The sequence below is a fragment of the Pogona vitticeps genome, chromosome 4, assembly GCF_051106095.1.
Source record: "Pogona vitticeps strain Pit_001003342236 chromosome 4, PviZW2.1, whole genome shotgun sequence".
NCBI lineage: Eukaryota > Metazoa > Chordata > Lepidosauria > Squamata > Agamidae > Pogona > Pogona vitticeps.
The window spans coordinates 28,994,534-29,008,677 of NC_135786.1; the positions used below are offsets into that span (position 1 = coordinate 28,994,534).

General features: G+C 39.9%; 1 protein-coding gene across 4 annotated transcripts in view; it reads left to right on the top strand.

The window, feature by feature from the left end:
• The window catches only part of ARHGAP40 (Rho GTPase activating protein 40), an 88,154-nt gene extending 75,147 nt beyond the window's left edge, over positions 1-13,007 (top strand). For all 4 annotated transcript variants that reach the window (XM_072996964.2, XM_072996965.2, XM_020798451.3 and 1 more), the window contains exons 11-15: positions 1,157-1,363; positions 1,819-1,959; positions 4,827-4,987; positions 8,195-8,250; positions 10,100-13,007. In XM_072996964.2, the coding sequence (XP_072853065.1) occupies positions 1,157-1,363; positions 1,819-1,959; positions 4,827-4,987; positions 8,195-8,250; positions 10,100-10,206 (672 nt within the window). In that variant the 3' untranslated portion in view covers positions 10,207-13,007. The remainder of the gene's footprint in view (positions 1-1,156; positions 1,364-1,818; positions 1,960-4,826; positions 4,988-8,194; positions 8,251-10,099) is intronic.
• Positions 13,008-14,144: the final 1,137 nt, after the last annotated feature.

Here is a 14,144-nt window from a genome sequence, read left to right on the forward strand (position 1 = left end):
GTTCCCACAGTGGCTCTCAGTCACAACCTAAAGATTTCCTGTAACTATAAATTGGTGAGACAGGCCAAATAATTTGATTTAAATATGTAAAGACACAGTTTCAAACACTGTCTTCCTCAGTTGCATATGGGGCTGGACTTGAAAGTTGGACCAGTGGCCTGGCATGTTGGACACTGGCCATTTTAATTCCTTCTGAGAAGCGGAATGCAGGAGGTCTGCGTCTCCTTTGCACCACTTAGAATTTTATGTCATCCTTTCCCCTTTACCAGTTCCATTTTCCCCTGTCCATCAGAACAGCAATTTGAGGATAGCTCATTTATATTGAAAAACAAAGACGGAAGAAATGTTTCCAGTCCTACCAGTACATGTTCCATCCTTTCCTTCTGTTTTCTTCTGGCTCCTCTTTGCTGGATCTGGAATTAGTGGTGCTGCAGCCCCTTCCTGCTGCAGCTGTGTTTGTGAGGGTACATGCAGGATGCTGAATGACTAAAGAAACAGATTTTTAAACAGTAAATGTTGGTGGTTTAATCAGCGATTTTGCAGCAGGAAGCATACATAGAAGGAAGGTTAATTTCTAAGGGAACAAGCATACACTCTTCTTCCCTTGGTGCCAACTCAGCATTTTCCCTGCTTATGTTTGTATCTTGTCTTTTTACTTTTAACACTTTTAATTCCACAAATGCTGGATTTAACATGAGGGACTTATGAGGATGCTCTTCTGCCCCATGTATCCTCTTTGATTTGCCCAATGGTGGTCCTGGAAACACCTAAATATCCATCCCATGTATATACATTTGTGTGAGGACAATGCTCGCCTCCAGTAATGTGGGATCTCACAGCTTATCCTTGCATGTGTGGGGATCACCCATATGAGTATCTGTGGCTGCTACTTTTACACAGAGGTAGTGGCTACCTCCTAGCGTGAATGATGGAAGGGTCAAACTGCTTATGCTGTAGAACATCACACCATCTGTTTGACTGAAGAACATGCTGTCTAAGATGCTGTGGACCTTAACTAACTTAAAGGGCAGTATTTGTAAGGAGCTGTTGGTATTCTTACCCTCCACATCCCTACTAAAATTGACAAGTCTTTTTGTGTGTGTATGTGTTTTTTGGTCGATTCCTGGCAATAATAATATTTCTTCCAAACTTTCAGGCCTTGCTGGAGTTTTTGAGGCTGGTTGTTTCTAGAGAAAGAAGAAACAAGATGAATCTTTGGAATGTTTCCACTGTCATTGCACCAAATCTCTTCATGCACAAGGGCTTGCCAAACAAAATCCCAGAAGGGAAGGAGAAACAGCTGGCAGAGGGGGCAGCTGACATTGTACAGATGATGATCCATTACCAGGATTTGCTCTGGACTGTAAGTGTATTTCCAAAGACATACTTTTGTTGACTAACTTAAGCCCTTTGGTCTAACTGGATCTCTTGCTGTGCATGACAGTGGATCCAAGCCAATGTTCAACATAAAAAAGAAGAGTGTGCCCACTTTAAAATCCTAAAAGATCCATTCTTGTGAAAGTCCTTCACTTGTTTTCCCACATGAATGGTATTTGAGTTGTTATACTGAGGCTGGGAAACACTCTTTGAATATGAATAGCCACAATCTGAAAATCTACAGCCTGCCTATCAAAATTGTTATTATGATAAACCGGAGATGTAGAGAATCAAGTGGAGCATCTGGAGCTCTATGGAAGAAAATACTGGTTATAAATAAAATGACATAATTGATATGTCACAATATGTCCCCACATCCTTTCAATGAAACTAGGATTTTTCTTACTCCTAGCCTACTCTTCCTCTCCCTCTTTCTTCTAGGTTCCATCCTTCTTGGTAACCCAAGTGAGAAAACTGAATGAGAGCAGCAGTAGGAAGCACCAGTTTTATGACAAGAGGATCAAGAACCTGTTAAGAAAGATTCATGCAGACAAGGAAAAGACTGAAAAGAACCATGGTGAAGTGAGTGAAATTCTCCTTACTCACCCCCAACTATCTTTCTGTCTCATCAGAGTGTGGAGCTAGACCATTTGAAATAATTTGGGGACATTTGGAAACAAGAGTTAACATTTGGGAATTTAGTGTGCGATTGATATAGAATGAGTTTGAGCAAAAGCAGAATTTCCAAGTACTTTGCCATCAGCTTCTTGTGTGCCATTTAGTTAGTTTAATGGTATGTGTCAGGATCTGGAGCTATGTGTATACACCTGCACATAAATGGAAAATAAAAAAGCAAGTTGAGTTTGCACCTTATCAGACTTTAGGTACTCCTGTTTCTGTGATATGTGGCTGAATTGCCATCTGCAATGGCCTCTTAAAATATTTTGAACTCAAATTCTCACTGCTAAACTCAATCATTCATTTCCTGGGTAGCCTTACTATCTACTAATTCTTTCTTCCAAGCATATAACACACATGTCTGTCTTCTGGGGTTATTGTAAAAGGATTTGTGAAACAACGCGGACTGTTTTAGCTACACAATATTTAACGTCTTGTGCTATTCCAAAATATTATTATCCTGTAAATGCAGAATCTTAATTTTGCACCCTATGAAACAAGCAGGCCACGACACATGTACTTTCAAAGAATGCCGTATTGCAGCATAGAGTAGAGGGCTCTCGACACCTAACCTGGCAAATGTGTTTGACTGCAGTTCCCAGAGCCCCTTTGGCCATGCTGAATGGCACTGATAATGCCGTAAACCAGCATTCCCTATTCCTCCATATTATGAATTAATTCAGTGTGGCCTATAAAACAAACCCATAGTGCTTAAAGTACTCTCTGGGTGCTTTACAATTTAATTATACAGACTACTCAATGCATGCACAGAAATCTTCTTTCAGTTCATCACTGTAAAATCCAAGGACCAAATTAGGTTTAGTTCCAAGGTTGAGGAGAACCTCTGCAGATCTTCTGGAGCAGAGGTCGTCAAGCCCCGGTCCACGGTTCGGTGCCAGTCCGTGGCCTGAGCCAGGCCGGGCCGCGGAGACAGACCTCCCCCCTGCACACACTCCCCTCCCCACAGCTGCTTTGTGTATGTGCATGCATGCCAGTGTCAGCGTGAGCGTTCCCCCACCCCTTCACGCATCCACGCGAAGGAATGGACGGACATGCGGGCAGGTGCTCCTATGCATGCACGAGGGGGTGGTGGTGCTCATGCCGGCAGGCAGGTGTGTTCCTCCACCACTTTGCGCATGCGCCGGACAGAGTGCAAGCGCGGGGAGGGGTGCCCCACCTTCCTCAGAGGCTCAATCGGTCCAGGGTCCCAAAAAGGTTGGGGACTGCTGTTCTGGAGGACCCCTTTCAGGGTGGCTGAGGGGTACACATCGAGATAGAAGTAAGCCCCATTACCCGTAAATTAGCTAGCAGTTGTAGCCAGCACTCATTGAGCACCAGGTAAAAACAGTTGGTGTACAGGACATTTCAGAATTAATCTATGCTGGGATGCTGAAGCCTTGGCAGCTCTTGGGGAAAAACTCTATCAGTAGCTGATAGAGGATGTGCCATTCCTTTTTGTTTGTTTTGGACTCCAAATCTCAGAATTCTCCAAGATTTCCCCAGGCAGGATTCTGGGAGTTCCAAGTCACTAACACATACCTGTAGACACCTTCGTTTCGCTCCTCTGGAAAGAACAAAGCATCCTTTTTTTTAATTTTATTTTTTAACATAAGGGGTGACAAAAAGGAAAAGGGGACTTAGGAATTTATGGGGAAGAGGAGAGACCATAACATGCTAACAACCATTCTGAACTTATTGCCATATCATAGTTTTAAATTGTCCTGTTTTCTCTTTTCTCTTAGAAAGAACAAAGCATCCTTGTTGGCTTTCTTCTAGGCCATCATTTCCTGCTGCAGTGCCTCCTAGCAGTGCTTGCTTCTTATGCTCTATTGACGACACCTCCTGAAGAACCACCACTCCCAGGAAGCATTGCAGTAGGGAATGAAGTCTTAGGAGGACTTTAAGGGGTATTGCTCATGCCCAGGGGACTGAAACGGTATTGGCAGGTATGCATTTGTGGGTGGAAACTCCCAGAATGTTGCCTGGCAAAATTTTGGACAATTCTGTGATTTGAGGTCTAAAAAAATAAATAATGGCACACCCGTAGTAGCGGATTCTGTATTGGAAAAGAAAATGGCAACAATAACTGAGCCTCGCCTGCTGCGATGTAGTCCTTATTAAAGAAGCAACTGTAGCAACTTTGTGATGGAGTCCATAGGCCGTGGCATAGCAAAGGACTGATGTCTCTTTCTTTCTAAAGTGTTAATTTCTGGTTGTGCGTGTGTTTTCACTTTTAAATTGATATGATAGCAAACGAAGAGAGAGAGATTGTTTCATTTTCCCCTGTTGTTTCTTAAATTCAGTACTTTCTGGGAGTCTTTGCTGTGTGAACCTTTTAGGTCTTAGAGGGAGACCTCTGGGACTGAATGTGAGCAATCAGCCTTTTCTGACATCTTGCTTTCTTAAAAATCAACGCTTGGTATTTTTTTTAAAAAAGGTTTTCTCTGATGTCAGAGGTGGTTCCTGCTTGAAACATTTGATGTTTCCCCGATTAAACACCAGGTGGAGCTCATGGCCATTTGATTTATATCGTTATGTGATAGATCATACTCTAATGTTCATTGCTTTGTACCAGTCCTTGCCATTCGCACCTAGTCTGGTGGAAGGCATGGATAACAGCGATTTGAAAAGCAAAATCTTTTTCAAATTGAATGTGTTATTACATCCACAAGTCTTCTTTTTGTACATATATGTTAAATTTTCTATCACTACCTGGATTTTCCTACATGTGTGTTGCTGTTTTCACCCCTGCATGTGGTCTCCTCTTTCAGCCATCCAAAATAGTGAAAGTTCAGGCTTCCCTATTCCTGAAGGACTCTCTGGAAGTTCACTTAACCAATGGAATCAAAGTGGCTGATGTCCTGAGGCAATTCCAGAAGAACCTGTGTCAGAATGGTTGGAACATCGTCAACACCGTCAGCCTTATCAAATGGTAATAGCTCGCTCACAGCTATAAGCAGATGTAGTTTGCCTTCACATGCTTCCTTCCTCCTTATTTAGGCAGGAGGAATGTGTAGTGAGATGAGCCTCTGTCAGGGATTGTTTGCACAATATCTAGAATTCAAACATTTATATTTTCCATGGTTGTGAAAATGAGGGGCCTAACTGCAATACGCAAAATGCTTCTGTTCATGGAGATGGAAGGGATGTTTATTAAAATGAATGGGCTGTTGTTTTCAGGAGGGCTCAAAGTGGGGAAAACTTTTTGAGTGGGTGTACCTGCTTTAAGCTGGCTGGATAGCTCAGTGGATCAGGTAAAGGTAAGGAGTTTGATTCTCCACTGTGCCTCATAGGGGAAGAGCCAGCCTGTGTAGCCTTGAGTAAGCTGCATAGTCCTAGGGTGCTGTCAGAAGAAAGAGATGGTAAAACACTTCTCTTTTCTACCTGGAAAACCCTGACAAGGTTCACCATAAGTCAGAATTTACTTGATGGCACATCATAATCATCATCAAGAATTCATCCACAAGTGGTAACAAACCCATAAAATTTCAGCATTGTAGAATATATCTGTCCTGAGCACATAGTCTTCAATTTAGCTTATTGATTTCACATATAAAATCATTGCCTTCTATAAGTTGAATGTGAATACAGTGGTGCCTCACACAACGATGTTAATTGGTTCCAAAAAAATCAACGTTGTGTGAAACATCATTCTGTGAAACACCATTTTCCATAGGAATGAATTGAAAACCGGTTAATACGTTCCAATTGGAACGGATTGCCATCGCTGAGTGAAAATCCCCATAGGAAACATCGCTGTGTGAAACAATGTTTCCTTCATTGGAATGTATTGAAGCCGACTCAATACATTTCAATGTCTTTGCGAAGTCCTTTTTTGCTCCTGTAAAAGTGTCTTACAATGTTTGGAAGCCGTTTTAAATGATTGCAATGGTTCGCCCACCTCTGAAACCTATGCAAACTGATTTTGGTGTTGTTCTGACACTTCGTTAATTTATGATGATTTTTTGAATTTTCTCCATTGGAAACCATTGGATGGTCTGTCTAATGGTTTCCAATGGAAAAAACAAAAAATCATCATAAATTAACGAAGTGCCAGAACAACACCAAAATCAGTTTGCATAGGTTTCAGGAGGTGGACTAACCATTGCAATCATTTAAAACGGCTTCCAAACATTGTAAGACGCTTTTACAGGAGCGAAAAGGGAGATCGTTGTGTGAAAATCCCCCATAGGAAACATCGCTGTGTGAGGCGGCAAATTTAACAGAAAAAGGCATCGTTGTGTGAATTCATCGTTGTGTGAGGCACCCGTTGTGCGAGGCACCACTGTACTGATGTTTTTGGCCTGGTGATACAATGTTAAGATATTCAGTATCTGCAGCAACCAGAAGGCTGGTCCAAGTTTGAGAGAAAAGGAAAAAACTAGTAAACTAAGACCATTGCTTTTGATTGGCATTCTAGAAAGAATTTTGCCCTAAATCCAGTTGCTAGTCCCAAGTGGAGTAGACCCATTTCATCAATGGGAACTTGGTAAGTTAACTCTAGTTTAAACTCCCATTGATTAAGTGGGTCCACTCTAGTTGGAACAAGCTGTTGGATGTAGGTTGTTACATTTTGGGTGTTTCCTTCAAAATGTTCTCCTGTGTCTCTATTTTCTTAAAAAAAATTTTTTTTTTTTGCAAAACTGAAGATTTAAAAAAAAATACCAGAATTAATTTAGTATGGAACAGAATTAATCTTTATTTCAATGTGCAGGTTTTAAAAATATGAATTGTACTAGCTGGTCAGAGAGGATAGGACCATTGCTGGCATGGAGAAAGAATTTGACCTGCAGGGAAGTCCTTCCTCTGAGAGTAATATTTGCATTGGATGGGAAATTCCTCTCAGCACTCAGGAATGATTTGCCCTTCTCCCAAAACAAATACCTTTTTCTGAAGATGGATTTTCCTCGGGGTTATAGCAGGGAAAGGATTATAGCCCTTCTCTCTTTGGATGTAATTTTTATTTTTTAAAACAGTTGAATGTATTTGTCAGATGTGGTTTGGCCCAAAGAGCAATAGCCTCCATCTGTGCAAAGATTGTCTGTTGGTCTGTATGCTCACTGTATATAGCTGTAACATGGGAGTGAATGAGAGCTATATCATCCTTTTGTGTCAAAGACATAGTCTGAATGTGGGCAATTGCTTGGTTGTTGAGGTTGAGTGGGCATGGCCCTGTCAACTACCCAAATGAGAGGTCACCAGTAACCATCTCCAGGCAGTTTTGAGCAATCTAAGTGGGAATGTGTATAATAAATAAAGACCAATTAAGTCCCAAACTGACTACATTTGTTAGCATTCTTCTTTAAGAGAATAATGTCATGCCATCAAGTAAATTCTGACTTGTGATCCTTTACAGGGTTTTGTAGCTGTAGAGTACTTAGAAATTGTTTATCATTCCATTATTTTAAGGGGGTGTCCTGGAACTGTGCAGTTTGCCCAAGGCTGCACAGGTTCATTCTTTTGCTGAGTTGCAAGGTGGGGAATTGAACTCCCAACTACTGGCTCCACAGGCAAATACTTAACTCACTGAGCTATTTAGCTACTGAAGTATATATTGAATAAGAGGAGGTTAATAATGGAGTGAGTCTCTTGGGCATGCTGGTGTGGATTTGAGGCATTAGTACTTAATGCTCTATTAACAGCAACTGTCTCCACCTGGGGCTACTGCAGCTTTTTCTTCACACATTCTAGCATTGTCCAATTTGGCTGTTGAAACAAGCTGAGTGCTGTTGATCGATATTGATTTTTAGCCTTTTTCTCTTCTTCTTGAGAAATGTGTCCTTTGCCAGGATTTGAGACCAGGGAACGTGTATTGATATCACTTACCTGAGTTCTTTTTTTTATCTCTTCCCAGGAGATCATGGGAATCATAATTCTCAGTGTGGAGATCTAGGGAATCTTGAGCATCCTTAGCAAATTACAGTTCCCATACGTCTATGAAAGAGGTTAGGGTGTTTAAATGAGCATAATATTGAATGGAGTTAGTAAACTCTCTTATCCTGCCAGCTCATAGATGCCTAACACAATGAAAAGAGACATTCCATTCGTAGATAGATAGATGGATGTATATACTGTATAATAGGTTGCCTTATTCTGCAGTTCGGTTATAACAGAGTTACATTTTCTTCTTGTTTTTCAGCAATGGTTCAGTGGATTCAACTAATTTGCTGTTGTATGAAGTTGGCGGCAACATATGTATGTGAATTTACAGTACTGCTGTTTCTTCGTTTTAATGTGCAGGTTTTATAAATATGCATTGTACTAGCTGGTCAAGACAATACAAGGGAAATACAGGTGTGGGTGGGAGAAGATGCACGTTTGGGCAACAGAAAGAAGGAACTGTTGCAGAAATGATTGAGATGATGAATTAACAGTTTAAGACCTTGATATTTCGTGGAATGTCTCTTCCTAAGAACAGCTACCCATCCCACATGTTCCTTGCATTTTTTTTAATGTTAAGAATTGTAACACCTAAGGAGGCCAAAAAAAAAGCCAACTTTCATCGGGAACAAGCTTCCTACAGAAGTTCATCAGGCACTGTTCCTGTTTTCAGGATGGTAATTAAGGTTACATTATACAAAACTGCCTTCTATGATTGTAAATTTGTCTGAGATGGACAAATGTATTTTAATTTGTATGTTTATTTAAAGTAGGTCTAGCTAGTGACAGGGTTTAATTATATTTAATTATATTTTTATATTACATTTTGATTTTATTGCATATGAAAATGGAAAAAGAAAGAAAGAAAGAAAGAAAGAAAGAAAGAGCAGTCCTCCAAAACAGCATGGTTAGGTTGCTTGAAGCATTGCAGTGGCATTTTTAAAAAGCTTCAATCCCATGTTAAGCTTGGATCTTTCATTCGTGTAATGGCACACTGTCCCAAACTATACCTAGTATGTGGGAAACTAGCTTGGTTCTAGGACAACAGATGTGCCCCATTTCTCCTGCTTTCCTCTTCCTTTTGGTGACCCATGTGTCTCACAGAGAAGGAAAGTGTGAGATCTCGAAAACTAAATAAAATTTGCATACATGTTTGTAGGCTTAAGTCCAGCGTCTTGGTAGCCAACATTTGCTAGAGTGGCAGGGTTTCCTTTACTCATCTCTGCAGCCATCCATGCCTCCTGAAAACCCACCTCAACCCTCTTAGGCAGGCTTTGAGAGTGCAGCGTGGGGTGAGGGTCTGCAGAAATAAGTGAAACTGCTCACTTTTCCAGTCCCACTGATGGAAGAACAATCTCCATTGTGTCCCATCTATATTTGTGTTTGTGTATGTGTTTAAAGTCAAAAAATACTGACAGGGATGAAGTGGTATTTTGTGTGAGCATGTGGGTACTTTTATACTATTCTGGCTTCAGCAATTGTGCCTGGTATATAGCTACACTCCGGTCCAACCAACCACTGTGGTAAATTAAAGTCTTCAACTTTATTCTGCAGCTAAGATAGTAATTAGCAAGGACTCACGCCAGAGATGTGCAGATTTGGGTCTTTGGAGTAGAACTTCTAGCACTCTGGAAATCACAGTCCAAAACCACAAAATCTGCAGATCTCTAAGGCAAGTACATAAAGGAAGAGGGGAAAAGATGGAAATCTGAATTAAAGGATGATAAGATGAGGTAAAAAGTGAATGGGGTCCCCTGAGAAATAAGTAGGAGAGCTGTACAGAATAAGGAGATGAAGTTGGGGACAGCCAGCTAAACATGAGAAAAGAGCCTGATCTATAGCTAACAGATCTGGCCAAGAACAGCCACTTAATTATAGTTAAAAACCTAGAACAATATGACATACAAGAGAATTCATAGTTAGGGCACAGTACATGCATTGCTGTATTTTTGTTCACTACATCATTTTTTTTTTTTTTGGCTAATGTTCACTTGTAGCTAGTGCTGTAGTTAGTGCTATGAGATGTGCTTCTCAGAGTCTTCATGTTGCTGGGGGAATTTTTTTAATTCACCTGAAATAAATACATGCATCACTAGATTTAGAATGGATTGATAGGACTACAACTTTGGGGGATATTTTTAAAATTCCATATTTGTCCCAACAGGTGAACATTGTCTGGATCCTGATACCTACCTCCTAGATCTGTACCATGTGAATCCTCATGCAGAATGGATTATAAGGCCAAACCCATCTTTTCCAAGAACACACTAGAAATAATCTTCAGGAGAGGGAAAAATCTAACCACGAATTCTGATAAGGCAATGATAAAAAGGAAAGAGGAATTCTCAAGTACAATTTATCCCTTTGTCTTTTTAAATTGACCAACAGACTGTGGGAAAAGAAACAATTGCATTTATATATGTTCATATGAACTTCTTGTAGCCAGTGGAAAAAGACACGGTATGTATGATATGAATGCTTGTAATAAAGAACCTCCAGCAAGAGCTTCCAGAAAAGGAAGAATTAAAGAAAACATTCTTGAAAGAACCGAGGGATCTTCTGACTTTGAAATTCATTTACTAGAAACACTTTAAAATCCTCCCAGTAGATGAGAGAGATTCCACAACCACAACATGCTATAGCTGATTGCCACCTGTTGATGTTTATAGTGAGAAGCTACATACTTGGGTTATGGCTTCTTATATAGATGTGTTTTGCTTTATTGCATTCTAAGTCATTTGTTTCATCTTGGAAATTTGAATTGATAACTAAAAAGGAAGTACCAAACCTGGAAGTCTACCTTCAGAAAACTGCTGAACAAGCCCAGCAATTATGAAATATTAGTTGTGCACAAGTGTGGGCATAGTATGTCTGGTGTGATGCATTCCCGCATTACAGTTCAGTACAGCAGTACTGTATGTGTGTGTGTGCGCGCACAGTTCAACTGTGATTATTTTTTGTTTTAATGATGTGTTCCAAGAACACTTTCCTTCTTGGCTATGCTAAACTCTGACAGTATTAAGGTTTAATTAATGTTCACTCATTTTAAAACTGGATCTCATGTCCCTTTCTGGTTGTAATACCTTTTTTACTTTAATAATCTCCAAGTAAAAATTCCATCTTCTGTATATTCTAAAGTCTGTTATGTCAAAGACAATCTGTAACACTTGAGCCATATAATGTTCTTTGGTTTAATATCTTTGTTGTTTATTTTGATAGGGCTTTTTTTAAAAAAAAAATGTTTTAAAGTGTTTTTACCAAAAGCATGTTAAATTTGTATGCACCATTTAGAAGAACATTACAAATCTGTACTTAAAATTTTATTTTGTTTCATCTTCACAGCTGTGAAGGTTTTCCCAGTAGCTATAATTTCAGATGTCTTTGTGTTTAAATGTCCAGCTTGGAGGGGAAAGGAGTAAGGTGGGGATAGTTATTTTTTGAGAGACTATAACGACCAGAGATATTTCTAAAAAGCTGTGTCTCATGGACCTGGGGAGTCTGCACAGTTTCTTTCGGCTAATAATCATAGCTGATGCTGCCAGAAAAGCATATGAACAGTTTATTTGGATAGGTGCTGCAGGAAGATTTTGGTCCTTTGGACCTAGAGGGATTTACAATTGGGCAAGCACCTTTGGCCACCTGGATGTTTTTGGTTGACCACTTCAAATTAACCTTAGTCATGATAACCAGTAGTAAGGGCTTATGAGAGCTGGAGTTCAAAAACCTTTGGTATGTGGACAGCCACTGTTGTCCACCCCGATTTAGAAGAGTATACTTTCGTTAGCAGAAATCCAAGCCCAAGAGGACAAACTGCCCTTTAAATGTCATTTCGTACAGTGATGGAACTTTTTTTCCTTCTTTTTGGTGGTGACATTGCCTGTCATTTTTAACTAAGTGGAATATTGGGAAGTAACATGTAGGCATTCCATGGGGAGTTTATCAGAGGATAGAGCAAGACATTGCAGAAGCTTGTGGTTGCTGCTGAAAATGGCAACTGCACATAAATTTCCCCTTCCTCAACCTTACTACCGTATGTCCAGTATAACTTACCTCCATATCATTGGCATCATTGTAAAGTTTCTTTCTTCTTGGGTAGTGATCAACAATGCAGGGGTGTTCTGGGGTTGGAGAGTAAAGAAGACAAAAGGTAAGTTTCATTTGAACTGAAGAATAAAGAGAGGAAGACAGTTCATATTGATGCTGTTTTCTGCTACTGCTGCTACACTGAGTTCTTTCCAGTGTATAATTTTCCAGTTTTGCATGTGCTGTCCTTTTCAGTGAAGAAAAGATAGATACAGGGGTTCTGCACAGTACTCAGATATTCTGGCAAGGTATTAACAAATATAAATGAATGGCACAGTCTGGATGAATCAGGTGTTTACACAGGTATTACAGGACTATATGAGACTAGAGGGAGAGATAGTCACAGGATTGAGTGGGTAACGCTGTGTCCCAGCTGGGTTATTTCTACAGGCACTGTTAGCTCGACTTGTGCCATACAAACTGAATTTAGGCTAAGGCAGCTAGTTTGATATCTGTCTAGAAGTTTCAAGTTGTGGAGTATATCAAGTTTTCCAAGCAGAGAAAGTACTTTGATCCAACGAGAACAAATAGGATAAAAGGTGTTAATTTTAATATTTATCTAAAGGTCAGGGTTTAATAGGGTTCAGTCCATACTAATGGACAAGGACAATCTTCTGCCAATAACTTTCAGTTTTGTATGTTGAGTAAATCATTATGGGTGGGAAATTGCTGAATTAGACTCTTAAAATGCTAGTAAAATGCTAGTAACAAAGTTAACAAGAAATGAAAAATAGTGTGGAAGGGACACACCTTAAGACAAACATAGTGTACTTGTAACATTTAATGAAAACACTCTGTAGCCCAACTCTGTCCACAATATTGATATTCCTTTGAATGCTTTTGTCTTGTCCCATGTTGACAGCAGTGAGACAGTAAATTAAGAGCCCATTTGTTTTTGTGTGTATTTTTAATGACAGTTTGTATTGATATTTTAATGCTGCATTTAAAACAGTTAATCAATAAAGAACTAGTCATGTTTTTAGAACTTTTTTCTTGTCTCACCACTTTCTAGACTGATTTTGCTCTCCCTCCATGCTGAGTTGAGTTGAACTATAAGGGAAAAACAATGGTTTAGAACTAACTAAAGCAAGAAGGAAACTTAGCCAAATTAGGAGGCTTGCACAAGAAGAGAGACTTGTAAAACCTATGCCCAAATTTTGCAATGACGTTGCTGTGTGAATCTCGTATTTTGAGGAATCTCGTATTTTGGGGAAAGCAACATAGCTGCATCACAGTGTGGGCTCTGTTGTCCCCTTGCTAAAGGCTTAGGCCTGCAAAAGGTCTGTATGTTCATGTGCTACATATAGAATTGTTGATTAAACTGGAAATCCATTTAGATGAAAGGAACTGCCACATTTCCAGGATAGGAGATGGGAATGAAAAAGTGGAAAAAGATGACCTTGCTGATCAAGATTATCAGATGAGACTCCATGAGAGTGGAAATTACAAGAGAATAGCTCCAATACATCCCTTTTAAAATGTGTTTCTAAACATTAATTCCCCAAGCAAAGAATCAGCTCGCAGAGATAGACATGATACCTATGGACAATACATATGGACAAAAGGATCACATTGTTATTGCCCATAACATTTCCTGGAGAGCAGTGAGCCTACAATGCTCAGTCCCTCCCTTGGGCAAAGTATGACCATTATATCCCTTTGAAAAGTCGGGGGTGGGGGCTTACCTGTTGTAGTGTCCTTTCATACTTTTCTGCCTGCCTCTTGACAGCATAGGACAATCTGCAAGGATTAGACACCAATGCAAGGCCACCAGTAGGCTGAAGCCCATAGAGTAAAAAACAGCATGAGGGTGTCAATTAGGACACAAACCAAACCAAACATTTCATTAAAAGAAGTACAAGGTGGCCATATTTTTTCTGGGCCTGAGGCTCGGTTCATCTGTTCATGAAGGCCTCCTGCTGAAGCATTGGCTGACTGCCAGGAGATAAGTGTGTTTAAAATTTTAAAAACTATTCTTAAATGCAGCCTTTGAAATATAGTTCTGTTCTGCCAGTGAAGAACCAGCTGTTACAAGAATTAATCATTTAGTAAAATGGGCAGTATTGCAAGATCTTCCCCCAGCATTTTTTTTTTTCAGTTCTGCATATTTCATCTTGCAGGAAACA